The 27,999-nt window shown below is 63.1% G+C and overlaps 8 protein-coding genes across 8 annotated transcripts; all 8 read right to left on the bottom strand.

Annotated features, from left to right (window-relative positions):
• Positions 1-1,441: 1,441 nt before the first annotated feature.
• Positions 1,442-3,808, bottom strand: LSCM1_07335 (uncharacterized protein; the record flags this gene model as incomplete). Its single annotated transcript, XM_067324710.1, has 1 exon — positions 1,442-3,808. The coding sequence occupies one exon, from the start codon at positions 3,806-3,808 to the stop codon at positions 1,442-1,444; it is 2,367 nt and encodes a 788-aa protein (XP_067181067.1).
• Positions 3,809-4,573: 765 nt separating this feature from the next.
• LSCM1_07334 (uncharacterized protein) lies at positions 4,574-8,353 on the bottom strand (the record flags this gene model as incomplete). Its single annotated transcript, XM_067324709.1, has 1 exon — positions 4,574-8,353. One exon carries the CDS (start codon positions 8,351-8,353, stop codon positions 4,574-4,576), a length of 3,780 nt encoding a protein of 1,259 aa, XP_067181066.1.
• Positions 8,354-9,384: 1,031 nt separating this feature from the next.
• On the bottom strand, positions 9,385-11,157 carry LSCM1_07333 (uncharacterized protein; the record flags this gene model as incomplete). The annotated part of the gene is made up of 1 exon (XM_067324708.1): positions 9,385-11,157. One exon carries the CDS (start codon positions 11,155-11,157, stop codon positions 9,385-9,387), a length of 1,773 nt encoding a protein of 590 aa, XP_067181065.1.
• Positions 11,158-12,216: 1,059 nt separating this feature from the next.
• On the bottom strand, positions 12,217-12,795 carry LSCM1_07332 (uncharacterized protein; the record flags this gene model as incomplete). The annotated part of the gene is made up of 1 exon (XM_067324707.1): positions 12,217-12,795. The coding sequence occupies one exon, from the start codon at positions 12,793-12,795 to the stop codon at positions 12,217-12,219; it is 579 nt and encodes a 192-aa protein (XP_067181064.1).
• Positions 12,796-13,458: 663 nt separating this feature from the next.
• Positions 13,459-16,191, bottom strand: LSCM1_07331 (uncharacterized protein; the record flags this gene model as incomplete). Its single annotated transcript, XM_067324706.1, has 1 exon — positions 13,459-16,191. One exon carries the CDS (start codon positions 16,189-16,191, stop codon positions 13,459-13,461), a length of 2,733 nt encoding a protein of 910 aa, XP_067181063.1.
• A 1,943-nt stretch (positions 16,192-18,134) lies between these two features.
• Positions 18,135-23,576, bottom strand: LSCM1_07330 (uncharacterized protein; the record flags this gene model as incomplete). The annotated part of the gene is made up of 1 exon (XM_067324705.1): positions 18,135-23,576. The coding sequence occupies one exon, from the start codon at positions 23,574-23,576 to the stop codon at positions 18,135-18,137; it is 5,442 nt and encodes a 1,813-aa protein (XP_067181062.1).
• Positions 23,577-25,633: 2,057 nt separating this feature from the next.
• On the bottom strand, positions 25,634-26,203 carry LSCM1_07329 (uncharacterized protein; the record flags this gene model as incomplete). The annotated part of the gene is made up of 1 exon (XM_067324704.1): positions 25,634-26,203. The coding sequence occupies one exon, from the start codon at positions 26,201-26,203 to the stop codon at positions 25,634-25,636; it is 570 nt and encodes a 189-aa protein (XP_067181061.1).
• Positions 26,204-27,492: 1,289 nt separating this feature from the next.
• Positions 27,493-27,999, bottom strand: LSCM1_07328 (uncharacterized protein; the record flags this gene model as incomplete). Its single annotated transcript, XM_067324703.1, has 1 exon — positions 27,493-27,999. One exon carries the CDS (start codon positions 27,997-27,999, stop codon positions 27,493-27,495), a length of 507 nt encoding a protein of 168 aa, XP_067181060.1.

Raw genomic sequence — 27,999 nt, 5'->3', positions numbered from 1 at the left:
GGGCGGCGGCGGCGAAGGAAAAGATTCGTGTGCGAGCAGCGGAAGGGTGAAGAGGCGGAGAGGAGAGGAGGGGGGATGGGAGGCAGCATTGCACGCGCACAAGGAGGCGCGCATGCACACAAAACGGAAGCGGCGAGGGCGAGCGCAGGCACTGTCTTCGGCACGCACGAGGTCGCGTATGCCATACAGCGGCCTCCCTGGCGGGGCGGCAGGCACGCAGGCAAGAATAGAAGCGCTCACACGCACACACATCAGAGGTGATACACGCGCGTGCCACCACCGCGCACTCGCATCTGTTGCCCTGCGGTGACTCTGCCGAGGAACCGGAGACAGGCCAGCACTGCCCCGGCGCCACTCGCCCTGCTGCAATTTCACCCCCCATCCATAACGCAGGCGTAAGGGTCAGGGAAACACTCAGCAGGGCCGTCACGCAGCAGCGGCGAATGAGCATACGTTGCCGAGTCGCCCGCACGACTCATCGCGAGGGAATAGAAGTATTCACACGAGCGCACGTCGCTGCAACACAGCCGCCAGTCCAGCCCAGCTCGGCCTCTCCCCGCCGCCGCCGCCCGCAAACACCAACGAATGTGCAGCCCGTACGCGGGGCGGACCACAGGCGGCGTGCGAAAAGGAGAGCTGTAGTGGGGGGGTTGACCAAATCGGCGGCACTCTGCGAAGTGCGCATGCGTGATAAAGGGAAGCAGATGTAAGAGAAGGTCCGATGACGGTTCACTGACACAACGCAGAGGAGAAGCACAGACGCCTAGAGAGAGTGGCAACACGAGTGCCCACAACAACGAGCCACACATCTTGCGCGCTTCCCTGCACGTACGCGTTGTGCGCTGACCCGAGAAGATGCGTGCGTTTACTTCGTTGCGCGGATGGCGTGGCACGGGAGACCGACGAAGGGGTACGGCAACGGGAAGAGGTTCGGCTGAGAGGGAGTGAAAGAGGCAAGAAGAAGGGGTCGCACAGGTGAAGCATGGCCACGACAGGAGCGAGAAGCAGAGCTGGCGATGCGTGCGATTGCCTGTCTGCGAGCGGCCGCGCTGTCGGCCTCGGTCTTCGCCGCGGCGTTGCCGTGCGCTGCTTTCCTCCCCCCTCGCTCTCTCTTCTATCCGCTCCCCATACCTCTTCTTTTCTCAGGCGCGGCCCCCTCCGTGGTAGGCACACGTGCGTGCGTGCGCGAGAAAGGGGGTACGAGGGCTGTCACACCAACTTGTTGCGCGCATGGCAGCGCTGTCTACGTATCATTCACATGTGTCGGAAGAGTCCTTCTCGCAAAGGAGGAAGCCGAAGGGAAATGTGCTCACTCCGCCGAAGAGGCGGAGTCGTTGCTGCGGCGTGTGCGCTCGCGAACGTGGGTGGCGAAACAGCGAAGGGAGGGGGAAGGGGGGGGCGAAGAAGCGCCGGCAGGCCTTCCCAGTACTGCCGCTCTCCATCAGCTGTCCAGCAGCGCCCTGATTGGCTCACCGAGGGACACGATGTGGCTCACCTCGTACTGCGCGGCGTTGGCCGAAACCTTTGGCAGGTCGTACCAGTAGTTCACCATGACGCAGGCGCTCTCACGGCTGGCCTTCGGGGTGGTGTTCCCGAGGAAGTTCAGCCGATAAACGGTGGCGCCGTTAGACACGTGGAAGTTGCCAACCGGGTCAAGAATACGGCCATCACCGCTGCGCTTGGCGGTGCACAGGTACGTGGCCACGGAGCGCAGCAGGGGCGCCTCGAGAGCCATCGTGAAGACATGGTCCATCCACCAAGGCTGCTGGCGCTCCTGTGTGAAGGAGCTGGCCGCAGCGAGCGCTGCGCAGCCACCCCCCGGCAACGAGGAAGCAGAAGGTGCACGCTGGAGGAGGCGCACGAAGTACTGCAGTACCGCTATATTTTCGGTTGCGTGGTCGTTGTTGCCGCTGCTACCAGCAGTTGCCGCCGAAATTACTGCGCGCGCCTCCTCCGGCAGCACGTCGGGGTGCCGCTTGGCGTAGCCCACAACGGCCTCTCGAAGCGGCGTCAAGTAGCGCACCTCTTCCTCGGTTGCAGAAATCTGCTTGCCAAAGATGCCGCTCGCCATCGTCGACGCGGTCGCTGTAGTTGCTGTGGCAGCAGCAGCAGCCACCAGCACGGCCACCTCGTCAGCCAGCCACTTGACATAGAGTGGGATGGGTGAGAGGGTGCTGAAGGTGCGAATTGGCGTCAAGCCGCGCGCCTGCCGCCGAGCATTGATGTTGCCCTCCACCTCCTGCACAACACGCTTGATGAGACGGTTGCCCATGTCCATGCCGCGCAACGCGCTCTGGGCAGAGTTGATGCTGTAGAAGATGGCTGTATTGACATCGCCATCGTCCGCTGCTCCGGCGCAGCCGACCGCCACCGTCGACTTCAGCGCCTCGCGGAGTTGGAGAGCCGCCCGTGACGTGTTCGCCGGGTCGGACAGCGGTGTAGGGCGACCCAATATGTGGTCCACAGAGCTAGCAATGCCGTGCGTCAGCGCCACCTGCACGGCGATGAGCGGCTCCTCGACGACGGCAGGGTGCAGGAAGACGAACAGGTGACGGTGGTGGGCCGGCTGCAGGCGGCAGCGCATGTCCTCGAGTCCACGGAAAAAGGGATGAACAGACTCTGCGCGCATGATCTGGTCCAGCATCGACGGCGGCGTCGAGAGCCACGTTAGCTCCTCCATCACCAAGTACTCCTTGGAGAAGAAGTCGTGGAAGATAAGCGACATGGCACCATCAATGAGGCCCACCTCGACGAGACGCCTGCGCCACTTGGCCAGCTCGCCGGCGCAGCGATGGCGCGCCGTGGCGTCCGCGACCACCGCTGGCGGCGACGCCGCAGATTCCCCGGCGGCAGGCGCCGACGAGGACTGCAAGCGCTTCTGATCCTGTGTGAGAGTGTGGATCTGTCGCTTGCACAAGTTCTCGAAGGAGTGGGTCAGCTTTCGAAAGTGCATGAGCCGCCGCAGACCATCTGGCATGGAGGCTGTGTGCCACAGCCACGTGTAGTACAGCGGAGAGCCGGCGTTGCGGGCCTCGAAGCAGTACTGCATGACCTCGCCCTTGGCCCTCATGAGCTTCTCCGTGAGCTCCGCTCTATCAATAGCGGCCTGTGTAGCATCCGAGGCAGCAGTGGCTGCTGCTTGCTGCCTTTCCTGGGCCTCTTCCTGCCGCAGCAGGGCTGTGTAGGCGTCCACCTTCGCCATCAACTGCGTGCTCGCCTTCACTACTGTTTGCAGGTCGAAATTAAGCTCGTTCAGGGTTGAAATAAACAGGAAGAAGTTATCCTCCATGGCCGGTGTGATGCTGTCGCCTGTGACGCTGTGCTGGACGGCGGATGGTAAAAGCACGTCGAAGGCGGCCCACACACTCTCCACGATGACGCCGGGGATGCGGCCTTGATCGCCGCGGATGGCGCGGCGCAGGCGGTAAAGCACCGCCTCGCCTGTCACCTCCTCCCTCCCGTCGGCCTGCGGTAGTTTGGCGAGGGTGGGTGACGGCGACGACAGCTGCGCTGCCACTGAGCTACCAGAAGCGAGGTGGTGCTGCGGAGTGAGCTGAGCAGAGGCCGCGCTGCCAACGGACTTGCGCGTCAGGTCCCACAGCCTCCGACACCATCGCGCGACACGCACCTCATTCGCCGTGGCATCCGACCCTGGCAGTAGCGGTCGCTGCGACCGCGATAGGCGCGTTGGCGCACTGAAGTGCCGCAAGGCGCATTCCACGGTGCCGGGAGACAGGGAGCTGCTGCTGTTAGTAGTGGCTGCGACAGCACCATGGGCACCGCGAGCAGACCGATAAGCGTAGCGCATCTGTGCTACAGCTGCAGACGCAGCAAGGGGGTGGTCTCTGTACTGCGAAACAGACGAAAATGGGCACACTCTTATCGCTGCTCCCGCGTTCCTGTGCCCACGGTCACGGCACGTATGCGTGCGTGCGGGTGCGATTCTGTGTGTGTGTGTGTGTGTCGACGGGTGTTGCTGCGTTCCGTCAAGGCAGACGAGTCCCGTTGGAGGGACTGTAGGCGCTGTGCCCCGTGTGCGGGTGTGCGCGGCACGAAGATGGCAATACCGGTTAAACACCGCAACAGCTGCACAGCTCAAAGTTCATAAGCACATGCGAGGAGGGGGGACGAGAGGAGGAGGGAGGGAGCAGAGATGTGTCCGCGTAAGTGAGGAGACGGTAGAAGACAAGTGCAGAGCAGATCCTCCCGTGTACGCGTAGGACAAGGCGGGGGACGTGATGCGTATGGCACAGAGAGAGAGGCGGGGGACTGTCTTGAATTAGACGTCGTTATCGACGGTGCGTTACACTTCAAAGAGCATTTCAAGACTGTCTCGAGCAGAGAGAAACGGTCGGGCAGTGGTGAGGAGGGCGTCGGCAGCGCTGTGGCATGGACGGGAGGGCCAACGGAGTCGCACATGCGCCATCGCTGAAGGAATGGGGAGGGAGGGGGGAGGACGACAGCGTCAGCGGGACGCTTGGTGGTGCTGCAACGAGAAAAGCGGAGAGCAAGTGCAGCCGACCACTGCCAGCGACCGCCGCCCAGCCTATGAGATCCTCGCCGCACCTCTTCCTCACAGATGCCATACCTGAAGCGCCGCGCGCTGCTCATTCGACAAGCGCTGCTGCTGCTGCTGCCATGACTGTGGGTACGCCCGCGCAAAGAGTGCTACCCCTTGCTGTACCAGCCGCTGCTTCTCCGCGTCCTCAACAGTTTCCGCGCCGAGCACGTTCGCAACGGCGCCAATCACAGACGGCAACCAGCTTGACACTGCCGCAGCCGAGGCAGCGTGGTCAGCGCCCAGGAGATAGCACAGTGTGCGCACCGCGTTAGGGTTCTCTGCCTTGTCCATCTTCATGGGCAGGTGTGCCATGAGCACCGGGATAACCCCATCAACAGGCAGCAGCGACAGCGGAAGGCAGCGGACGAAGGAGCAGGTGGCGCTGACCGCATTGTCGACCGCTTCGGGGATCTCGTCCTCCTCATTGCCGACGATGGACCAGAGCGCGTGCAGGCACTGTGGCACAATGTGGAGCTGCTGAGTGAAGAAGCTCGGACAGCCCTCCACGAGGACGCGCAGTAGATAAGCGCTGTTCGCCCTCGCAGTAGACTCGTCTGAGCCCGTCATGACGCTGAAGCTCAGCTGAACAGCGGCCTCGACGAATGGCGCTAGCAGCTGCTCCGACACTACGGACGCGACACTATCGCCATTGGCGTCTACCGCAGCGTACGCCTGCAGCACGGCGGCGAGGGTACCCGTGGCAGTTACGAGTCCCTCCGGGGGCCGCGTCTCCACATTGGCGTGTATGACGAGCAGCGGGACGAGGTAGGGCATGTAGGGCTGCAGCAGCGGGCCGTAAGCCTTGGCGACACTCTCGAGCATCTCAGCGGCAGCGTCCAGGACGACCTCGTCGTGATCCTCAGGCAGGTGGACGTTGTGCGTCACCATATCCGGTGCAACAAGCGTGTACCACGGTGGCAACTCAGCGGCGGTCGGCAGCTGCGTGGATGGCGGGGCAGCCGCGGCGCCATTCTCGGTATGCTGCACCATCGCAGCAACAATCGCGGAAGCCTGCGCCTCAGCCGCCTCATCGGCGCGCCGAAAGAACGGATCCCTGCCCTGCCGGCGGTACGCTTTGTCGGTGTCCGCAGCCCCCCCTCCCTTTTCCTGTCGCAGCTGCTGGTACTGCTCGTAGCTCATGGTTTCCGCGTCATCATCCTCGCTGCTCGCGTCGTCCTCCAGTTCGTCGCCGCCGCGCTGGCACGGCATCGTCCCGCGCAGCAGCTGCACCACATCCCGCAGCACCGCATCTGGGCCATCAAGAGCGCACTGAGTGCCGAAATAGTTCATCAAAATCGACACCGCCTCGCACGCAGCGCTGACGACCTCCTTCTCCGCATCCTCCTCCTCAATGGTGCGAAGCAGCAGACTGAGCAACTCGTCGATGCGGTCACGCACCGGCAGCGGAAGAATATCTTGCACGAGGCTGCCGGTGCCGCCAGTGCCACTGATGCGCCCCGCCTCTATGGCAGCCCGGCCGCGCGCCTGCATTTCCTCCGCTGGGAGACCGGCAGACGCCTTGGCGAGCTTCGCGAGCGCAATGAGGGCGTTGGAGCGAATACTCGGGTCATAGTGCGAGTCCAGCCCTGTCAGTGCCTCCCAGCACGCGGCCGTCTGCGCCTCCCCAAGTTGGCCCATCATGACGTCGGCGAACACGCCGACGCAGTACACGGCAGACGACTTCTCCTCAACGTCGGCGGTGCGCACACGCAGGTGAATCTCCTCCGCGTCGTCGCCTCCGTCTTCGTCACTCTCCTCAACATCGTCGCCGCCGTCGTCCTTCCACGCCGCCAATGCTGCCAGAGCGTCCCCGGTGCCGCCGCTGGCCAGCAGGTGCGCATTCTCATACACTGTCCGGTCCTCGGAGATCGTCTCCAGGGAGCAGCGGATAGAGTCGTTCAGGTACGGTGCGAAATCCTCGCGAAACAGCTCACACATATTGGCCAGGAAGCCGAAGCTCTGCTCCCGCACGACGGCATGGCGAGTCTGCAGGTTCGCCACGACCTCTTGCATGAAGAAGGGGAAGTAGCTGGCGAAGGCGGCGCGGCCCATCGCGGAGCCCACGACGCCGACGGTCTCGGTTGCCTGCGCCCGAAGTGCCATCGTTTCCGGCGAGTTCAGCCCAAAAGGCTGCCGCAGAACCTCGAGGAGCTCAGGCCCGCGGCTCGCGAAAGTAGGCGAGTGCGTCATGCCCATCGACGAGAGCACGCCGCACAAGCGGCACTGCGTCTCGAGTGAGCTGATCGGGATGGCCGCCATCAAGGCCGGTAGCAGCGTTGGCACGTAGCGGTCGAGCTTCTCCTGTAGGTTTTCACACAGGGTGTCCAGCGCCTGCGCGACGCGGCGGCGTACGAGGTCGTTTGTGTCCTCGAGCAGCGGCACTACCATCGGTAGCAGCTTGTCGTGGTGGAGCAAAATTTCGGGCTGCAGGTGCGCACTGAAGTAGGAAACAGCAAAGGCAGCCGCCTCACGGGGCACCGAATCCGCGTCGCGAAGGAAGTCGCGCGTCACCGTTAGCACATACCCGACGCGGCGACGCAGGAAGCTGGGGTGTCCCTCGGCAAGGCAGGCGAGTGCGATGATCGCCGCCTTGCGGGTGCGGGCATCCACGCTCGCTGGAGCGTCCGTCACTGCTGAAATGTGTGGCAGCAGCACCGTTGTAAAGGCCTTGCTGGCCACCTTCGTGGCAAGTGCACTCAGCAGCCGGCCGCCAACCACGCAGGGGGACGCAACGTGGAGCATGTCCACGTCATCGTCGCTGTCGCCCACGCCCTCGTCCCCCATGCTATCACTGCCCTGGTCCGAGATGGAGATGGTGTTGTCCTCCGACATGAGCCTGAGGCACACCTGCACCAGCGGCTCTAGCAGCGTAGGTGAAGCCACAAACTTTGGCTTGAGCGCGGCTAGCTTCTCGAGTGCTGCCCCACAGTTCTCGCGGACGCGGGGGTGGTGCTGCGGGTTCGCCATGAGTCGCATGAGCGCCTGCGCCAGATCCTGCACCAGCGCACCGTGCTTCTTCACGGGCAGGTCATGGAAGAGCTGCTCGAGCAGGTCGAGAACGCTGACGCACAGCGGCACCCTCGCCTCCGTCGCCGCACCGCTCTCGAGCAAGCCGACGCAAGTGGGTACAAGGTGCCCGAGAAAAGCCTGACGCACGGTGGGGTGCTCGTGCAGAGCCGGCAGCAACATCATTGCCGCCTTCACCGCTGCGGCCTGCACCACCACGTCGCTGTCACCCAGGCCCCGCATGACGGACTCGGCCGCCAGCCCGCTCAGTGCGTTCTCCTCCGCGAACACTTCCCCAAGGCTGTACAGCAGCACCATCGCCAACTCGCGCATCTCCACTCGCACGTCGTCCGCGGCGGCACGAATCGCGTGCTGTAGCTCCGGCCACCCGTCGCCACCGCTATTGGCGGCGGCCTTCGCCAGCCGTGTGACGACGTGAGCAATGGCAAAGCGTACCGGGCGTGCTGTCTCGCTGCCCAGCCGCTGCAGCAGCAGTTGACGCAGCTCCTGCTGCTGTGCCGTCGTCAGCACACGCCAGAGAGAAAAGACGCGCTTGCGCAGCAGCACCGCAGCCATCTGGCGAACGCCGGCCGACTCCGCAGGCTGCGTGTCATCGAGAGCGCCGCACAGAATCTTCACCAGTTGGCCCACGTTTGGGGGCTGCCGAAGCGCGTTCGTAAGTAATGCCTCGTTGCGGCGACGCTCAGTGTTGTCGACGAGGTGCAAAACGTGCGAAATAATATCACTCAGCTCGTCAGCGGTGAACAGAGTGTCACTGCGCTGCATCGCTGCCCTCACGCGCGCTCAATGAGGGGAGGGGGAGAGGAGGAGAACAAGAGGGAGGGGAGAAGGAGGAAGAAGGCGAGGGGCCCACCTCATCCACAGCGGCGATAGCGCTTAGGTGGTTCGCCGCTCCGCCGCGATTCCGCCTCCGCTGCGGGACACAAGAGGTTGTTCTACTCGACTGCTACGAATGTAATCCCGAACCGCGCGCGGGCCTTGCGCCTGGGCGGGGGGGGGGGTGAGTTGTCTTTCGGTTAAGCTGACGAGCTACACGGCATGGTCGGCAGAGGCGTATGCAAAGAGGAGGAGCAGCCGCGAAGGCCATGTTGAGAGGAGAAAAGCAATGGTACTGCCGCTGCGGAGCGCTCACAGCAAGTGCGCCCCCTCTTTGCCCACAGCGCCCCGCCTCAGCGATTCGCTAAAAGGCGCTCACACGGCACTGCCAGCGGCACCGTTCTCGAGTCCGAGCTCGCCAGAGCCCAGTGAACTGCGCACATACGCGCAGGCAGGGAGAGACAGACAGGCATACACAGACTCTTCCTCCCTCCATCCCTCTCTCTGAGCACCGTCAATGGCGGGTCGGGTGTGTGGGGAGGGGGGGCAGAGAGGGGCAGCGCGGCAAGCACAACAACGGAAAAGACGGTGTCTATCCGCCAAAGTGAGGTGTGAAATTTTTTTGTTAGCGACGTGCTCAAGACCAACTCGCCTGCGTTCGCATATACGCACATACATCTATTAATATATGTCTATGTGCGCGTGTGCGTGTGTGTGTGTGTATGCGCGCTATCGAGCGCACAGGGGCAGATAGACAAACGCGCGTGCGTGAGCATGCACGCGCCAAACCAGCGCAACGGCAACATCACGTGCAGCCTCAAGCCGCACCAACAGCTCCGCACGAAACGCCACAGCGGTGGCGCACCTGTCACTGCTGCATGGCTGAGTTTATACCTGTCAAGCAACGCCCCCGCCCCCCCCCCTGCGCTCTATCCCCTCCCCTCTTCATGTCGAAACTGCATACGGGCATGCGTTGATCGTCAGCAGGCGGTGCGCTGTCGCTGCAGTTGCAGCCGTCGCTGTTGCGCCTGATGCAGAGACGCCATCTCGAGCTGAAACCGCTGCTGTGACTCCATGTACGGGTCTTGGGCTGCCGGCGAAGGAGGGGAAGGCGGAAGCACAGAGGGCGCAGAGGTGTCGGCGGCGTGGACGGGTATGGCAGAGTGGGTACTCGCGAGGCGAAGGGGAGAAGCTGACGGCACTGGGGAAGAGGAAGGGTTGGCAACTCGCACGTCGCCTGCCGCATGCGTCAGACTAAGAGCACCGCCACTGTGCGCGTCGGTCTCGCCACCGCCTTCAAAGCTGTCTCGTATTGCCACCTGAGGGGCAGATGGCGGTGACCGTCGCGGCGGTATCCGCAGGGATGTGGAAGAGCTGCGCAGCACGCCCGGTGCCGACTCGCCGAGCAGCAGTTCGTGCACTAGTCGCTTCCGCAAGCGGTGCAGCTCGGCCGTAGTCGTTCCACTCGGCAGCGAAATCGACCTTCCGCAAGCGTCTCTCAGTGTCAAGAGGATCTGATGAAGTCGGTCGAGTCTTTTGGTAGCCGCTCCCCCACTGCTGCCGCCGCTTGAGCCGTGTAAGGCAGCATCCACTAGCTGCACAGCACGCAGTAGACGCTGTTGACGCTGCGACACATCCACGACTTGCTTTGATGTTGACGCTTGTGGTGGCGCATGGAAAGCCGCGGCCGAGTCGCGTCCTTGGGCACACCGTGCGTCTGGAGAGCAATCGGCACGGGTGCTAGAGCGGTAAGCAGCATCAGCGCCTACGAGTGATGCTATCCGCGCGTTTGGCGCTCGTACGGGCGGTGTCCAATGACTGAATGGGTGGCCGCTGCCGTGAAGGCGCGTCGCCGTTGGAGGCTGCGCAGCCGTGGAGGACAAGATTGACGATACCGGCACGGACGCGGCCGGCGGGGATATCACTCTCTGAGAAGACGCCACCGGATGCTGCACCTCAGCCGTGAACGGCGGGGCTGCAACAGGAGAAGCGGCACACCCTTCACGACTCCACGGGCGGCTGGCTTCAGTACGAAGCGCTGCCGATGTGATACGTCTATCTTTCACACGCACCGCTTCTTCTGCCTTCGTCGCTTTCGCGCCGTCGCCCCCTCCCCATGCCCTTGCAATGAGATCCTCGAATGCACCAGTAGCCGCCACACAGCCCGTGGACGAAGATAGTACCGAGACGGAGGAGGCGTGCGCCGGGACACCATCCGTGTCTTGCGCAGAGTCGCGCTCATCGCCGCATACGTACCGAACGAACATCTGAGGCTCGGCAGCGCGGGACGTACCGCCACCGCCGCAGTGAGTGGGTAGCGCTACTGCTCGGGCAGTGTTACCGTGGTACCGGTGTGAAGACTGCAGGTCAGCACGCCTCAACCCATCGGCACCGCCACATGCGGTCAGGGGGCTCGTGCGGCAGGACTTGTCACCCTCACTGAAGGCCCGATTCACATCATGCTCACCCAGTACCTCGGGTAGTGCCGGGGTAGGTGGGGCACGCGCGACGCTTTTAGGCGGCCGCAGCGCTTCGGTCGCCCTGCCCCCCGCACGGCGCTCTGTCGCTTCCAGCGACGACTGTATCGTCTCCACTGGCGATCCATCAAGCGGATCACTTGCGCTTGCCAGGTTGGCGACAGGTGTGCTCGGGAACGCGATGCGATCTCCGGTGTGCTTGTGCCATCCCAAGCGCAGAAGTTCTGCCTGGATGCGCCGAATTTGATTGTGAAGCGAGTCCACGGCAGACTCCATGATGGTAACAGTGGGTGGCGGCCGTGCGAGCGGCGGCACCGCGCGTTCGAATGTGTCTGTGCTTTATCCTATCACGCTTGGCAACACCACAGCCTGAGCAGTGCGCACGGGAGAGGAAGAGAGGGGGGGAAGGGAAGCAGGTGAATGTATCTAAGCGTACATATATACATACATATGTATGTATGTACATGTATAGTGCCGGCCCGTCATGCGTTGCCCAGCCTAGCCCTCACCACCCTGATGCTTAGGGCAGCACAATGGTGGGGTGATGCAGCAGCGGGGATTTATCGAGGGCGTCTACCAGAGGAACGCTTGAAAGAAGAAGTGAGGCGGGTGGGCATGGGGGTGTCGGGCACTGCAGCGAAGTGTGTGAGTGCGTGTGTGGGGGGAGGAGAGGGGGGAGAGATGCGGCTGAGCAAAAGTGGAAGAAGCAACACTTAACAGCCACACACACACACTTGCTGCCGGTCATCATCGCACCGCCCCCCTCGCGCACACATCGCACAACATGTGGTGTAGCCACCGGCAAAGTGAAAAGGAATGGGGCGCGCAGAGGGGAGGAAGGAAAGGGGGGAGGGTTGTCGGTGTCCACCTGCGGTGTGAAGATCGGTTGCACGCACGTAAAAGGTTACATACAAGTGGACCTGTGTACATCGAGTGTTGTCTTTGGGGCTTTGTGTGCTCCGTGTGTGTGTACGTGTGTGTGTGTGAGAGTGAAGTGAGGCGCAGAGGAGCGGGGTGACATCGCAGTCGCCAAAGCCCAAGCGAAAAAAAAAATTAGCAGGCGCTGCGAACACGCGAGAGGGCGTCCAAACAAAAAAAAAGAGGAGGAGCCGCGCAGCAGGACGGAGCAGTCACGCCCGCGGGGTGCGGGGGGGGGCTTCGGCTACAGACGCGCACATATGCGTGCCGTCGCGCGCCGGCCACTCCGCTACCATCGTCGCCTTCCCTCTAGCAGTGCCGTCCTCTGAATGTGTCCACGTGAGTCCTCGCTATCACATCTAACGTGCTTGACGCACCTCTCCTCCACCCCCCCGCCCCCCTCTATCTCCTCGCCCTTCAGTACAGAGACGTCTTCTTCATTAAACGGAGAAACTCTTCCTCGCTCACCTCGCCGTCCCCGTCGCGGTCCGCCTCATCGATCATCTCCTGCAGCTCAGCGTCCGTCATGTTCTCGCCAAGCTCTATCGCAACTCGCTTTAAATTTTGGAAGGAGATCTTTCCAGTGCCCTCTGTGTCGAAGAGCACAAAGGCCTTCAGCATCTCCTCGCGCGAGTCCCGCTGAGACATTTTGTGTGTCATAATCTGCACAAACTGCGAGAAGCTGATAACGTCGCTGATCGCGTTCGCATGGCCGGCGCTCGCTGGATGCCCAGAAGGCGTGCCACTGCCCCCACCGTCGGTTACGCTGTTGATGAGCTGCTGAAGCTCCTCCTTACGGGGCTCGAAGCCGAGCGCGCGCATGGCGATACGGAGCTCTCGCACATCCATCGTGCCGCTGCCGTCTGTATCGAACAAGTCGAACGCTTCACGGATTTCCTCCAGCTGTTCTTTGCTGAGCTCGGCATTCGCGCTCGATGCGGAGGCGCTCGACCTCACCAGCGCGGTGCTGGGGAGGCTCCCCCCCTTCTGCTGCATGTCGTGGCGCTTCCGTTTTTTTTTTGAAAGCCCGAATGCCCTTCAGCTCGTGTGGGGAAGGAGGGGGGAGGAGAGAGACGAATCGTGCGGATGCTTGTGTGTGTGCATGTGTGTGCTGGGGGGAGAAAAGGGGGGAAGAAAAGAGGGTGGGGGGTCTCAGAGAAGGGACGGAACAACAGGTGTTGTACTTCCTGCATGGGTGTGTGTGTGTGTCGGAGGGAGAAAGGGGAGGCAGCCAAGAGACAGAGAGCGAGTGTGCCACGACCACACCTCACTTTGACACAGCATATGCGCGGGGCCCGTCCACGGAGGGGGTCCATCACACACACACACACACAGCATCCATGCGTACGCGCGAGAGAGAGACGTCGGCAGTTCAGTCGAATGTGTGTTGCTTCGTTACTTTACGGATCCGTTGCGAAAGCGCGCTCCCTCCCATTTCCCTTCCTCGTCACAGAGGTGCACTCGACAGCGATGCGAGCACAGCAAAAAGGTGCGAGCGCGTGCGGTCAGGGTGCGAATAGTTGTCCCACGTCGCCGCTAGCCCTCCCCCTCCTCCTTCCGTGCGGCAGCGCCCTACACGACGGTTGTGGGGTGCCTGTGTAGTGGATTTCACCGTTGCACTCCCCGATGTGCGGAGAAGGGAGGGGAAGAGGTGTTGGACTACCGGTGCAGCTTTCGATTCCGCTCCGTCCTTCGCATTGCACTCACACGCACCGAGCTGGCATTGCTGCCGGAGTCAAAGGATCGGACCGACGACGGCGAGCTGCGGTCAGAAAGCGGCGCGGAATATTCTCGGCAACCCTTTCGCGCCTTCATGCGACGCTCTTCGCGCGCCCCTTCGCGCTGGCGCTTCTCGCCACCAACTTTTGACTCCGGCGGATGCGGCGAGGATGACTCGTGCAGCCGCGACAGCGCCAAGCGCTCCTCGAGTGACGTAACGCTCCGCTGCTGTGGAAACAGAAAGGAGGTCCCCTCGCGCCGCAGCAACCGTCGTGCACGCCAACTAAACGCTGTATGGCAGCAATTGTGTTGAAGCATCGCCTCGTCCTCGGCACGCCGGAAGCGTCGCACCTCCTTCACGTACACGGGCATTTCGGCCTTCAGCCGCTCATACGTCGCGGCGATCGCCCGCCGACGGTACACCATCTCCGCGTCGGCATGGAAGATGCGCGAGAGCAGCGTTGGGCGGCGGCTTATGTCGTCCGATGACGGCGATGACAGAGACGATGCCGACGTAGGCGGCTGTGACTGCGACTCGTCCGCAGCGGCACTGTTGACGTCTCCCGTGAGGGCGAGGTAGGCATAGGCGAACATCGAGGAGAGGGAGTGGAAGAGCCGCAGCGAGCTGGCAGCGTTGTTAGAGGGGTCGACCGGGTCCTCTATCCACGCCTGCGCGGGGCCCATCGGGCCGCGCGGGGAGCTGGGCGACACCGGCGACTGTATTCTGCCGCCGCCGTCAGCGCGCACGCGGAAATCGCCTTCGCCGTTGGCGCTCGCGCCCATCGCGCCGGCCTCGTCACCCGGCGCCGCGTAATTATCCAGGCAGACAGCCACCCTTCTGTAGTTCCAATACTGACCGCACATGCGGAAGAAATCAACGAGCAACTTGCCCAGCCCCGCCATTCCCCGCTGCTCCGGATGTGTGGTGTAGATGGGATGCTGCCGCAGGAAGGCGACGACGAGCAGCGTCGTGGCGTAGCTGCCGAGTCCGCCATGGTATGGCTCGTGCATACCGCGCTGCATGAGAAAGTACTTTACCGTCAGGATAAGCGGCAGCGCCTCGGGGTACATTTTTATGTACTGTACAACGCACTCCGAGTTGCGCCTGCCGTCCACAGCGCCAACACTGATGTCGACGTCGATGAGCGAGTCCTTGTGGACGAACTTGATAAGCGGCACCTTCGTCTTGAGTATCACTTGTGGATAGGCACTCTCGCACAGGCCCGCCGTGCTGATCTCCTTCGCCAAAGCAGTGAGCGCCTCCTCCGCCGGCACTGGCACATCCAGCAGCGTCACGTCAAGGTCCGACAGCGGCAGTAAAAGGTGGGTGTACATGCTACCATAGACGAGAACAGAGCTGCCAGGCCACAGTCGATCGACCAGCCGGCCGATTTCCTTCTCGATGTAACGCCGCATCGTCACCTCCGCCTCTGTCGGGCGAAGGTAGTCGACAAGGTCCGTGATTTCCTGGTGGAGGGCGATGAGGGGGCTGCTGGTGCAGTAACCGCCGTGCTGCTCCATCCTCGCGATGCTCCAGAGCGGCACCACCAGCACACGGTCACGTTCCGCCTGCTGAGATGTCGGGGTTGTCTGACGCCGCTGCTCCTGGCTGCGAGGGGAGCTGCCGCTGCCAGCGTTTCGATGCTCGCCGCGAGAGGCAAAAGACTGCACGTGTACGGTGGCCTGCACCTCATCCGCGCCGACTGCCTTCCTTCCTGCTGCGGAGGTGGCGTGGAAATTTAGGTAGTCGCCAGTGAGGCCTTCGCGTTCGGCCTCCGAGTCCCCCCGCTCCTCCCCCTCTGATAGCGGCTTGAGCGGATCGACGGAAGCCGTCCCGGCATCTGTGGCAGGCGCCGTAGCAGCGGCAACGCCAGCAGGGCGCCCTGCAGACCTTATCACAGGCGGAGAGCCACCGCTCACAGCCACACCGGCAGATCCCTGATCCTTGGCGGACGCCTTCTGCGACATTTTCGGTCGCTTGTACTGCGAAGCCGCGCGATCCTCCGGCACGTACTCGACGTCATCGTCGCCGCCGTCGTCCCCTACGCCGTCGTTGCCGCTCTCCTCGGCCGAGTCATACGTTTCAGGACGCCGCTGACGGCGTGCCGGCCGATGGTCCTCCGTCGCAACGACGCCAAGGTCGTCGCCGCTCACGGCGCCCGACACCTTCGCGGTAGCAGGCGAAACGAGGGCGCGATCACTGTCCTGCCGAGTTCGATCTGCTGCTGCCGCGGCGCGGTGCGCACCGAGCTGCGCCTGATGACGTCGAAGCTTATCTGCAACGTGCGCGGCAATGCGCGGCTTCTCCTCCATCGTCGCAGGATCCTCCTGCAGCAGTAGCCAGTCCGCATCAAAGTCATCCCGCTTGCTTTGAAAGCGCGAGAAGATGTCAAGCGTCGGTATCGTCAGTGTAGGCGGAGGTGATCCCATCGCGGTGACGCCTTCAGCCCCCTCAAGGCTGCCCGGAACACCTGATGCATCTCTCACTACGGGTGTCGTCGGTGACGCCACGGATGGTGACGACGATGCAGCAGCAGCCGCACCGGTGGTGATGGGTGCATCCTTACAGTTAACCGTGGTAGGAAGCCCAGACGCTGACGGCGTCACAGCAGCTTTTCCTATGTCAACTACAGTGCTGTCAGAGCTGACGACACGGCCACCACGTCGCTTCATTACGAATGGTGCGTGAGACGCGCGCGCGCGAGAAAGAGAGGGAGAGGGAGAGAGAGGGCGGGGCGAGGCGGGGTCGCGTGGGGGCTGCCGATGGACTCCCTCTGCGTTTCCTTTCCGTTGCGCTATGCGTGTGTGTGTGTGTGCCTGTGTGTAAGGAAGCAAAAAAAATTTTTTAACGCTCCTGAGAAGGGCGAAAGCGCAGAAGCGAAAACCGTCAGAGACAGCGCGAGTGCGACAGAGAGAGAGAGAAGTCGCAGACACGAGCGGCTGCACTGGTGACAAGACACAGAGCCGCCTCGCTTGCCATGCCAAGGACGTGGGGCCAGTGTGCCAGCGGGGGAGGGGGAGTTGAGAGTGTGATGAGAGCTCTGCCGCGCACAAATGGCACATGAGATTGTACGCACGTAGGCCTTTGTGTGTCCTTCCCCTGCAGCACCAGCACCAAAACCAGCGCCGCCGCGCGCCACGGATTCCGACACATGAGAGGGAGCATCGAGCAAAGATGCGGACAGCGTGCGCGGGAGACGGACAGGAAGGCGGGCTCCTGTGCTTTGCAGGCCACTTGAGCCCCGTCTTCTCTACGCCCTCTCCTCTTCTTCCCCCTTCTTCTTGTGAGGTCTCGGCGGAGCCTAGCAAGGCCAGCGGCAGAGCTGTGGCGGAGAGCGCGAGAGAGCGAGATAGGCGCGGCACGATGTGAGCAGCAGCACTAGCAACGCTGATGCGCCGCAGACACCACCGACGGCGCTGGCGCTCCTCTACGGCGTGAATATGACCATTGGTGCGTGAAGAGCACCACCAAGAGAGTGCACAGGCCATCCCCTACACGGGCACATCGACAAGACAACGGAATAACAAGAGCCGTGCAGCCAAGCAGACGGAGCTGACGTGAGGAATGCCGAGGAACGGCACGTGAAAACCTCCCGAGGTGGGAGAAAATGCAGAAATGAAAAAGAAAAAACGCAGCCACGCCCAGTCGCGCCGAGACGACTCTCACTCCCACACAAGGGGGGGAATGGGCAGGCGAGCGGCTACACAGAAGCATCTCTGGGTGCTCATGCAGATACAGGCACCCGTCTGCACGCTTCAGGCCGTCGCGCTGACGGTACGGTGTTGCTTGTGCAGGTCAGCACCAGGTGGTGCATCTTCATCGCGTTCACCTGCAAGGCGATGGCTGCATCGCTCCCTCTGCCCTTCGCATACACTCAGACAGAGCGGGGGGAGGGGGGGAATAGGGGCGAGCAGCGAGGTGAGGGAGGCGGTGACCGAGCAGGCGATGCTTGGCCTGCCGCTCACGCGCGCAGGTGCTTCGGTTCATCCTCGCCCGCACTTCTCTATCGGCGCTCACTGTGCAGCGGCATCCGCCCTCGGCCTCTTCCTTTCCATTCGCTTACGTCGCGAGTGAATGATGCCGTGCCGGCGAGCCAGAGGCTGACGGGCGCGCTTCGGCACGAAGGCAGCAAGGCGTTGAGGCGAGGAGGAAGCGAGAAAGGGTGACCGGCGAATGCACGCCTACAGAGGTGCAACATCCGTCCCCACGCGCACACGCACACACACTCACTGGTGTCAGGGAAGATCAGTGCGGAGAACGCACACGCGGAGGAGGAAGAAAGGGGCAAAAAAAAGGAAAAGAGGCTCAACAGTGTACAGGCAAAAGCGTCAGCGAAGTCCCGGCGGCCAAGAGAAACACGGAGGGAGACGACGGGCGGGGGGGGGCGCGGCGCCCGCACGGGAAGGGGAGGAGGAGGGGGAGGGGGGCCTTTTTGCTCGCTTGCTCTCTCTGTAGCCGCCACCACCGTAGCGGCGGAGAAGAGTGCGGCACGACAGCAAGAGGCAGAAAGAAGCGATCAACGCACGAAGCCGCGCTCGACAGGAAGACACGCCACACACGCACGCATTCCCCTCTGTAATGAGGCGCATCACCGCTTCTCCGGCGTGTCATCCTTTTAGAGAGTCAGGAAGGGATGGCGGAGAAGCTCCTCCGCGCTGCTGCGGTCCTCCGGTCGCACCTTCACACATGCAGCTACGAAGTCCTCCAGCGCCGCGTAGAGGTGCATGATGCGGCATGGGCTTCGGAAGAGGGGCTCCTCGGCTTCCACCGCCGCGGCCTCCTCGTCACGCGGCAGGCCAGCAGTCGTCGCAGAGAGGACGCGCACGAAAGACGAGGATGATGTGTTGGCGCCAGCAGCAGTTGACGAGGTGCTCAGCGCAGCTGGTATCGTCGGGGAGGAGGACGGCAAGGAGCATGGCGTGGCAGTGTTCACGCAGCTGCTGCAACTTTCGTCCGCCACACTGAAAGGCCACGACCCTTGCTCACCACTGCGCGGCATCGCCCCCACCCCCACCCCGCTCCCACCGCTATCATGCGTGGCACGATCAACGCGCCGGCGCTGTGCGTGGGGCTCTGCAAAGCTGCCTGAAACGCTACTCTCACGGTCTCCGCACACGACGCAACTCCTCGCAACGCGGCCGGCACTGCGATCCTCTCTGGCTCCTGCGACACTGCGAGGCACCTGCGCCACGTCATCCACCCCCATCGCGCACGCAGCCTCCTCGCCCTGCTCCGGAGAAGTAGAAATCGTTGCGAGCAGGCCTCTCTGCGCCAGCCACTGTCTCGCCTTCTCCGCTTGTGCGCACATGAGCGGCGGCAACGGCAGCTCGTCGCGTGCTGAGCCGATGCGGTACAGCACCCTGAGTTTGTCCTTCGCAATGTGCCGCCAAGGGGCACAGCCGGTGGTCATCTCCATCACAACGCATCCCAGTGACCACACGTCAGCGGGACTGCCAATGGCACGGCTCTCGAAGCGGATCATCTCGGGCGCCATGTAAAGGGCCGTGCCGCGAAGCTCCGTGATGGCTTCATGGTCCACGAGCACAGGGTACGGCGGCGGAAACGCCTCGTCGACATCCCTGTGGGCACCTCCTTTCAAAGCGCCATCCGTCCCTGGCGGTTCCCCTCGTTGCCACAACGATGCCGGTGGCGGTGGCTGGAGGCGCATGGCGCACCCGAGGTCTGCCAAGCGGCACTCCTCGTCCGCCGCAACGAGTACGTTCGCTGTCTTCACGTCAAGGTGGGCGTAGTTGTGCTCATGCAGAAAGCAAAGACCCTCGACAATTTGCCTCGTAAAACGCTGTGCCTGCTCAATCGGCAAAGGAGGCATCTGTGGCTGAAGCGCCTCGCTCATCGGCATCGTGTCCGACGCCAAGCCGGGCACGTTGACGGAGCTGCCTGCCACAGAAACGGAAGCAGAGGCGGCAGCGGCGGCCTCCTCCCCCTCCCCCCTCTCCGTCTGCCCCGCAGCGGCGACTCCGCCGCATATGGCCTGCGGCTGCTCCTGCCGCTCTTGCGCTTGGGCACGCAGCGCTCGTGCGGCCCTTGACGAGGCGCTACGCGGGCGCACCCCATGTTGCCCCTGGGGTGTGGAGCACGTCGTCAGGCACTTGTCGGCGCCGCTCCGGTGCTCACGGTGCCGCTGCCACGCCTCTGCGGCAGCCACTGGCGAGCTTTCATTGGCGTCAAAGCTGCTGCCCGCGCAGCGGCTGGCAGGGGCAGCTGATGGCTCTGGGGCAGCCACCTCCGCGGCACTGCCAGCGTTCCATCCTGCAGCAGCGGCACCGTCGCTCTCCATCATGTAATCCAGCAGCGAGCCGCGCTGACAGTATTCGAGGTACATAAGGACGGAATGGCCTCGCTTTTCGGCTCCAAAGAAGCCCACAATCCACCGCACGTGATGGCGCGATGCAAGCGTCAGGACCTCCAGCTCGAGCTCCAGCTGCCTCAATCGCGTCCGCAGCTTCTTGTCCTTTGCGTCGAAGACGATCTGCTTCGCTGCCAGCACCTGCCCCGTCTCAGTGTTGAGGCACTCATAGACCTTGCCGCACGCACCACCGCCAAGGAAGGCACCGATCGCCATCTCACCGTTCCGCCCCGCGACCCCTCGCAGCCGGGGGCCATGCTGCGGCTCCATTGGCGGCAATGGGGCAGCAAAGGGGCTCACCTTGCCGCCGGTGGTAGCAGTAGGTACCGCGTCGCCCGTGGAGTTACCGCTTGCCACACCAGCTGCCGTCGCCGCCGCCGCCGAGACGGAGTTATAGTGCTTGAGGCCGCCGCTGCGCGTCGCCGGCCACGGCCACTCAGCGGCTGCCCTCGCCACCTGTGCGAGACCAAGAGCCGTCGACGCGACTTCCTTGTCCTCTGCATCGGATGCTCGGCGCGGGCGCCAGTGGAGCGGTGACTTCCCTGTCGTGGTGACAGCCGCGGAGGACTCCGGTGACGAGCGTGCAGTGCGTGCGGGAGAGACTGCGCCAACGCTGACGCTGCGCGAGTGAGCGGGGGACGTGGTGCCACGCGCACTGGAGGCCAGCGTTGCTGTCGTGGCTGGGAGCATTGTGCGGGTAGCCGCATGCACCGTGGCACCGCCTGCGAGAGATAGAAGTCCAGGGATCGGCGCGCCGGCGTCGCAGCGGCGCAGCGGCGGCAGCGCGCACGTGTTCACCGTGCGCGAGGTGCCGGTTTCGCTGTCGTGGTAAGTAAGGGAGATGGAGTACGAGGCTGAGCCATCCTCCTCGTGCTTCACAGTCAAGTCGTCGACGCGGCGCTCGTTGCAAGGCTGCGCTGGCTTTGGTTGGCTCAGCGGGGCCACGATCTCCTCGACGGATGTCAGTAGAGCAGCGCCTGCCGATGCAGAAGCCTTCTGCACTGACGTCGCCTGCGTTGCAGCTGTGAGGCTTGCCTCAGTTGCCGCACCCTCCATGGGGCGCCTTGGTGCTGCAGTTGCCGTCATCATCGTCGCCGCAGAACGCGTCTCGCGCCCCTTATCCTCATCCTCTAAGTCCCCCTCTGGAGCAGCGAGGGTACATGCGCCAAGGCTCGTGGCGCGATCCTGCTGGCGCCGCCGCTTGCACTGCTGCACCTCCGTCGTAACGTCGGAGTAGGCGTGACTTTCGAAGTGGTACGGCAGCAACCGGGAAGGAAAGAGTGTACCTGAAGTCGTGTCTGTGTAGTACAGCGAAGCCCCGGAGGGAATCCTGTGCGCACCACTGGCGTCCCTGCTGAGCTCGGCGCCGAGGAAGCCCATGGCTGTCGATGCGGCAGCGCCGTCCGCATAATTAGGAGGCGATAGGGTGGACAAAGATGACGGCAGCGCCTTCTCGATGCCCGTGGCCAGCCCAGTGGACCCTCTGCTCGCCTGCAGCTGCTGAGTGTAGCGATGCTGCTGCTCCCGACGGCTCGTTAGCACGGCCAGCTGCTCAGCGATGGTGGAGCGGTGCGCTCTGCTCGTAGGGGGAAAGGCTGCCCCTGTCAACTCGGTCGCTGCATTGTGGGATGCCGCCGTGGGCACCGCCTCGACCGCAGTGCCGGCTGCTGCTGCGGCGGCGGCGGGTGCCGGGAGCGGCAGCAGTAGCAGTATGTCGTGCTCCCACCCCGACTCCCGTGCTGTCAGTTCACACTGTCCCACAACGCTCCCCATCACATGGATGTCGCACCGCTGCTCGCTGTCGGGCTCATGGCGAAGACTGCTGCTCGTACCGTGTTGCTGCCCATCCTCCTCCGACGCAGCAAGCGCAGCTGACTTGGCAGCGTCCTCGGCCACCCCCGCCTCGCCCTCCGCTGGCAAGCCTTTCTCCCGCTGCTTGCTGCTGCAGCTGCCACTCTTGTATGCTGTCTCGAGCAGCCGGCAGGGCTCCGCTGCCGTAGCCTCTGAGTGTTGCTGCTGCGACTTGCACGACGCTATGGAAGCGCCCTGCAGAGACACAGACGCGGGCGGCAAGGCGGAGCAGCGCGCGGTGTGCGCGCAGGAGGGCGATAGGGGCGAAGGTGCGGAAGTCATCGGCCGCACTGATGCTGTCGCGGCCACCAAGGTGGAGATGTCGCGCTGCAGATTGCGATGCGCGAGCGCTAACGCCGCCGAAGCGGGGAAAGTGTTAGCAGTAGGCGCCGTATGCACCCCTCTCCAGGCCACCCTGGAGGCCACCGCATCGGCGATGGTACTGCCGCCGGGGCCGCTTCCTCCGCCGCGGCTCGCGCAGAAGTTGAGGTGCTGTAGAACATGCAAAGAGAGGGAGCTGAGAAAGCGGCTTGGCGGCGGCGGCGCCGCTGCCGCTGCAGCCGGCGGGACGGCGATCTGTGACGGGTGCAGACGCTGTGGGGAAGCGCTTTTCGACCTGGCGGAGGATTCGGACACGGAAGAGCGACGCCTCTCGGCCTCGCAGGGCTGAGCCGGGCGCGGCTTCGTTACCACCGTCGATGGGCCCGGTGTCCTGCTGTGCAGTGAGACGTCGCTGTCCACAGCCCTGCTGCTGCTTGCGGCAGTGCATGCACACCGCGCCGGCGACACCGTCTCGGCAGCGGCCGTCACCGGCGCCGCTGGGCTCAGACTCCCCCGCACCAGTGCCGGGTATTCGATGGTGGTGACGCGGGAATCCTCGTACGTGCGCGTCAGTGACCGCGGCACGTGTGGATCAGCCGAGCCGGTGGCGGCTGCTTCTCCATCCGTGGCGCCTGCGCCATCGTGTCCGCCGCGCTGGCGCGTCTGGGGTTTCAGCAGGCCAAAAACGCGTTTCCACCCGTGTGCGCCACCAGCGAGGCCCTGCAGCGCGTACGGCTCCAAGTCATACTGATGACTGAGGTGCGCCTTGGAAGTCGCCGGCGGCGGCGGCGATGGGGCGGCAGCGGCGGGTGGTGTCGTGTGCCACGCATCCACTGCAGCAATGTGGTCGTGCGCCAGCTGCGAGGGAGGCGCCCCAAAGTGAGTGAAGGGCATCTCATTGTTGTCGGAGCGCCCAACAGCGCCAGTGGCGGTATCTGTGGCGGGGGTCACCGAAAAGGAATCGGCCCTCACGTCCCCCACGCGCGCGCGGCCCTGGCCGAGCTCGCTGGCTGACGCCGCGGTAGGCGACGGATTCGCGCGAGGGGCAACACGGTTGGCTGCAGAGAGGCAGGCAGCAGGTAAGCTGCTGCGCCGACCCGTTGACGAAGCCCTCCTTTCCACGCCGGGCGGCAGCGGTGCGGCGCCTCCGGCGCTCTCCGTTGCGTTCTTGCCCGCCAGCGAAGGGCTTGAGGCCTCTCTGCACCCCATGCGTGGGCGGGAACGGGGCGCAGAGGGACTGCGGCGCTGGTAGCTGCTACGTGTCAACGCCTGATAGGAGTGGACTGCAGCAGAGGCCGTCACAGCGCCCAACGCGGCCAGGATCACGAATCGCACCGACACGCTCGGCGGTGCCGCTGAGGCATTCGAGGAGCTGGTAGTAGCGGCGGCGGCGCCTCCATCGCTGCCGCTCTGGCCGGCCTGTTTCAGCCCACACGTCTGCCATCTTGAGACGTGAGCCTCTAGAGTGGTGGCCAGTGGCGAAGGCGCAGGCGACGCTGTCGAGGGATCCATGGGCATGGCTCCCCGTCAAAATCTTTCCAAGCAGCCCCAAACGCAGCAGAAAAAAGATCGGCGCGAGGAGGAGAGTGAGCTGTGAGGGCGCCCAGCGAGAGCAAGAAGGCAACACGGTACAGTCCTCTACCTTTTTTTATTATTATTCACGGGGCCTCCCCCTCTGCCAGGGTCGCGTTCGCAGTGGGCCACTTCGCTTCGGCGAGCGCACGCGTGCAAGCGGATGACGACAGTGCTCTGCGGCGGGTGACTAAACTCCGCCTCCCCCGCTCCCCCCCACCCACTTCCCTCTGACGCTGACTTGTGCGCACCTGTTGCGCAAGACTCTCTCGTGTGCACGTATGAGAGGGCGTAGAAAGGATTGGTTCAGGGTGCGGCCGCTGCCGGCAATGTTTCTGTGCTCTACTCGCAGCAGAGGTGTACTGAATGCCGGCTTCCGAGAGGCCGGTGTATACGACCCCGTGCGAGAGCAGACGCGGCCACGCGCACCCTCTGCACTCTCGCTGGCGGTGAGAGACGGAGGAAGAGACGCGTCCCAGTGAACGAGCGTCAGGGAAGAAGAAAAAAACAAAGCGGTGAGACGAACGAAACAAAAAAAAATCAGCGCTAATGTGCTCCTCCACGCGGCCCTTTCTGACACCCTCTTTAATTGCTTGTTGCGAGCACACCCACCCACACAGACACACACAGACAGACAGAGAGACACTAAAAGAGGGACAAATGTGATTACATTTCACAGACAGACAGGGGAGGGGAGACGCGGCAGTGAGACAGAGGAGCAACCGACGTGAGCGAAAATAAAATATGTGCGTGCGCGTCTACATATAGAGAGATGGAGAGAGATGTGGGTGGGTGTGCGTCTGCGTCTGCCGACTATGCGAGGGAAGGAGGGGGGCGGACGTCCACAGAAACGTGACAGAAACACAGCCAGAGGAGGAGGGGGGAATGAATGCGCGATAGATGGGAGACACACTGACACGCGTAAGCGTACGCAAGGAGGCAGGCACGCAGGCTGTTGCCCTTGTCTGCCGTTTCAGCCTGGACGCACCTCCTTTCGCAAAGGAGGAAGGCGGATTGTGAATAAGTATGACGCGAAAAAAAAAACGTCGCGGTGAACTCTAGACAGGTGTGCGTGCATGCATGAGGGAGCACAAAGATGAAGCCAGGAGAGGGGGAGAGAGAGATTTTTGTCCTTTCTCTTCCGGACGGCAGTCGTGTGCGTCGCGCAAGAGCAGACTAAGAGCGCTGCGAAAAAAGAAGGGGGAGGGCCGCCCTTGTCGCCTTTCATGCGCTGCATGGCAATCAATGAGCCCCGTTGCCCCCTTCATGCACACACACAAGCCACCCAGTGCCGCAGAGCCGCTGGTTAAGACCATTGTCATCCCTGCTGCTTCTCCCCACCACCACAGCCACCTCCTGCTCCATGGCGCGCGCGCGTGCGTGGCGAGTCCATGGCTCGTATTCAGCGGCGCATACCCCTCTGTGTCAAGAGGGGTGGAGAGGGGAGAGGCTGATGTGCGAAGTGGTCCCCGCCTTCTTTTCTCTGTGTGTGTGCGCTCTCGGGGAAAACGTTCTCTCGCGCCGTTTCGCGTTGCGACAGCATTTCTCGCTTGCTTCGCTGAAGGCAGCGCAAGCACATTTCTTTTTTTTTAACGAAAATCAGTGAACGGAGACGAAACGAATGGAAAGGACGGAAAAAAAACGTTCGGCTGTCCATCGCCGTCACCGCAGGCAGTGGGGAAGGGGGGAAGGCGGAGGGGGGCTGTAAGACGGGGCGGCCTTCCACGGCACGTCAAGCGCCATGGGTGGGCGTACAAGAATGCGAAAGGAATGGGGCGGCGAGCACGACACGCAGAGCAACGTGGGCAGTGGCCTCGACACAAACAGGCAGAACACCTGGCACATATACGTGCGCAGACGCGTCCCACCTCACAGCATCTTTCACTAAATTAGTTTCCTCGTCTCTTCACGGCGGCCACAATCGCAGCCCTTCCCCTCCTCTGCCCCTCTGCTCCCTACTTGGCTGCGAGACACGTGCCATCGGGATTCTCTACCTGAGGGGTTTACTCGTCGTCACCGCCAGCGGCCTTGCGCTTGGCCGCCTTCGCGCGCACGCGCTTGACGCGGCCGGGGCGGCCGTTGCCGAACGGCGAGGCATCCGCGAAGGCGATGTGGCGCTCGCTGCTCACGCGCACCATGAAAGAGGGAATGGTCACAATCTGCTTGGCGACAGCGATGTGGCGCTGCTGGATGAGGACGCGGGCGTGGTGCACGGACTTGGCGAGGCCGGCCTTGAAGACAATGGTCTGCAGGCGGCGCTCAAGGATATCTGGTACCGTCAGCGACAGCACATAATCGAGCTTGTCCTTCTCTTCGTCGAGGAAGCCGTACTCGTGGCAGCGGCGCATGATCGCGGAGCCTTCCAGAAGGCGGCGGGGGTGGTTCTCGGGCAGCGTCAGCAGCAGACGGGCCGTGCGGCGCATCTTGGAGAGCGTCATGTTCACGCGCCAAATCTCGCGCTTGCAGCGTAGACCATACTGTCCGCACAGCTTCATCTCGCGGTCCAGACGCTCCTTCTCAAACGGACGGCGCGGCGCCTTCCACACGCGGTTGAAGTTGTTGTAGTTGCGCATTCTGCTGACGGGATGACTTGAGAAGCGGGAGGGACGACACAGACGGGTCACCTTGCCGCATGGAAGGGCGGTAATTGGAGTGCCGTCAGACACGCAACGAGAGAGAAAGAATATGTGTACAGTGTGTTCGCCCAAGATGATGAGCGCACAGAAAATGTTTTAGACGAAACAGAAAAGAGCAGGCGAGATGATGGACAAACGGACGGCATCGGTGCCGATGAAGCGGTACGACAGAGGATCGAGTGGCCGGTGGTGCACAGCGTCGGGAGAAACAGAGAAGAGGGTGCAATCGTCCTGTCCACCCGCCCGGCACCACCACCACCACCCGTTGCGTGGCGGCGATGGATGCACCTCTGTGACCTCCTACTCGCAAGCGACCGCACACGCGCAGCGCAGGGGGCTGCGTCACAGCCACACCTCTCGCAAGCGCCCAACGCTCTGTGGGAAAGGGCAGAGGCGTGTGAGCCCACCATAACAGGTCCCCCCCTCGCACTCCCGCGGGTGTGCATAACTACGTCCCTGCCTGCATAGTCACGCGCTGGTTCGATTTCCTTTCGCTCGTGTCCGCGGGCACACCCCTCTCGCGATTAGCAGCGTTGGCTGCGCCACCACCACCACCACTCCCTCCCCCCGCTCCTCCTAACAGCGTCATTGCTTCGCACGCACGGGGGAGCACTCTACACGGCAGCAAACACGCAGAGACACACGAGGGCAGAGTGGGACGGGCGCACACGCACACATACGCAGAGAGAGCGAGAGAGAGAAACGGAAAGCACAAAGCAAAGAAGAGCAGAGGCAGTGAGAGGAGGATGCGAAAAATGCGCTGGTGGCGGTGGTGGAAGGCGCGCTGAGAGTGAAGGTGCACTGTGTGGACGGAGCTGCCAGCGAGGCACCCCCGAACGCCGATTTCAGGAGAAATCGAAAGAGGCGACATGCAGAGGACGAGGGACGCATGGAGAGAGGCAAAAGAGGGTACGAGGGCTCGCGTTCACGCCGCCGGCATGAAGCTGATGTGGCGGGTGAGCAACCAGTGGACACAACTTTATGCTCGCTCGCTCGCTCTGCACATGTTTCCCCCCTGGCTCCTATATCCATGGGAAAGCACGTTGCTCTCCATGCGCCCCCCCGCCCACCCACCCCGCGGCCTCCCTGCGTGCGCCCCCGCCCCTTGCTCCTTCGGCCTGAGCGACTCGTCGACCGCTTGTCCCTCCACGCACCGCCCCCCTCCCCATCCCCTCCGCTCTTTCGCACACACACGGAGCGCTGGACGCATGCGCCGGCGCTCCGCCCTACTTCCGGATGAACTTGGAATAGATGATGAGAACGATCAGCAGCAGCAGAAATGAAATGACGCACCCCTTGACGAGCCACTCCTTGTATACGCCCATGCGGATGTCTCGAAGGACGTGGCGTGAGTCGCTAAGATGCTGCTGAGTCAGATCCACCGTGTTCAGACTGTTTTGAATGACCTCTCGCTGCTTCCCCAGCGACTGCAGGGTGGCGTAGCCGGAGCTGTTCGTGGATTCGTTTATGCGAAGTGCACGCTCGATGTTCTCTCTGGTCTGCTGCGCAGCCGTAGAGGAGGTGGCGATGGTGTTGGACGGCGGCACCGCTGCGCCGGAGCCGCCGCCAATGTCGCTGTAGCCGCTTCGGAGATTTGCAGAAGGCGTGAATTGAGATGCGCCCCCACTCCTCGCCGCTGCCGTCGACGTGGACGGCTGCACAGAGGCCTTCATGTGGTCAATGAGTGTGCCCTCATAGCCGCCACTCAGCCTCGCCTTCTCCCCTGCGCGCAT

The sequence above is a fragment of the Leishmania martiniquensis genome, chromosome 7, assembly GCF_017916325.1.
Source record: "Leishmania martiniquensis isolate LSCM1 chromosome 7, whole genome shotgun sequence".
Lineage (NCBI taxonomy): Eukaryota > Euglenozoa > Kinetoplastea > Trypanosomatida > Trypanosomatidae > Leishmania > Leishmania martiniquensis.
Note: the sequence above shows the minus strand (reverse complement) of the source record. Positions and strands in the feature narration are given on the sequence as shown.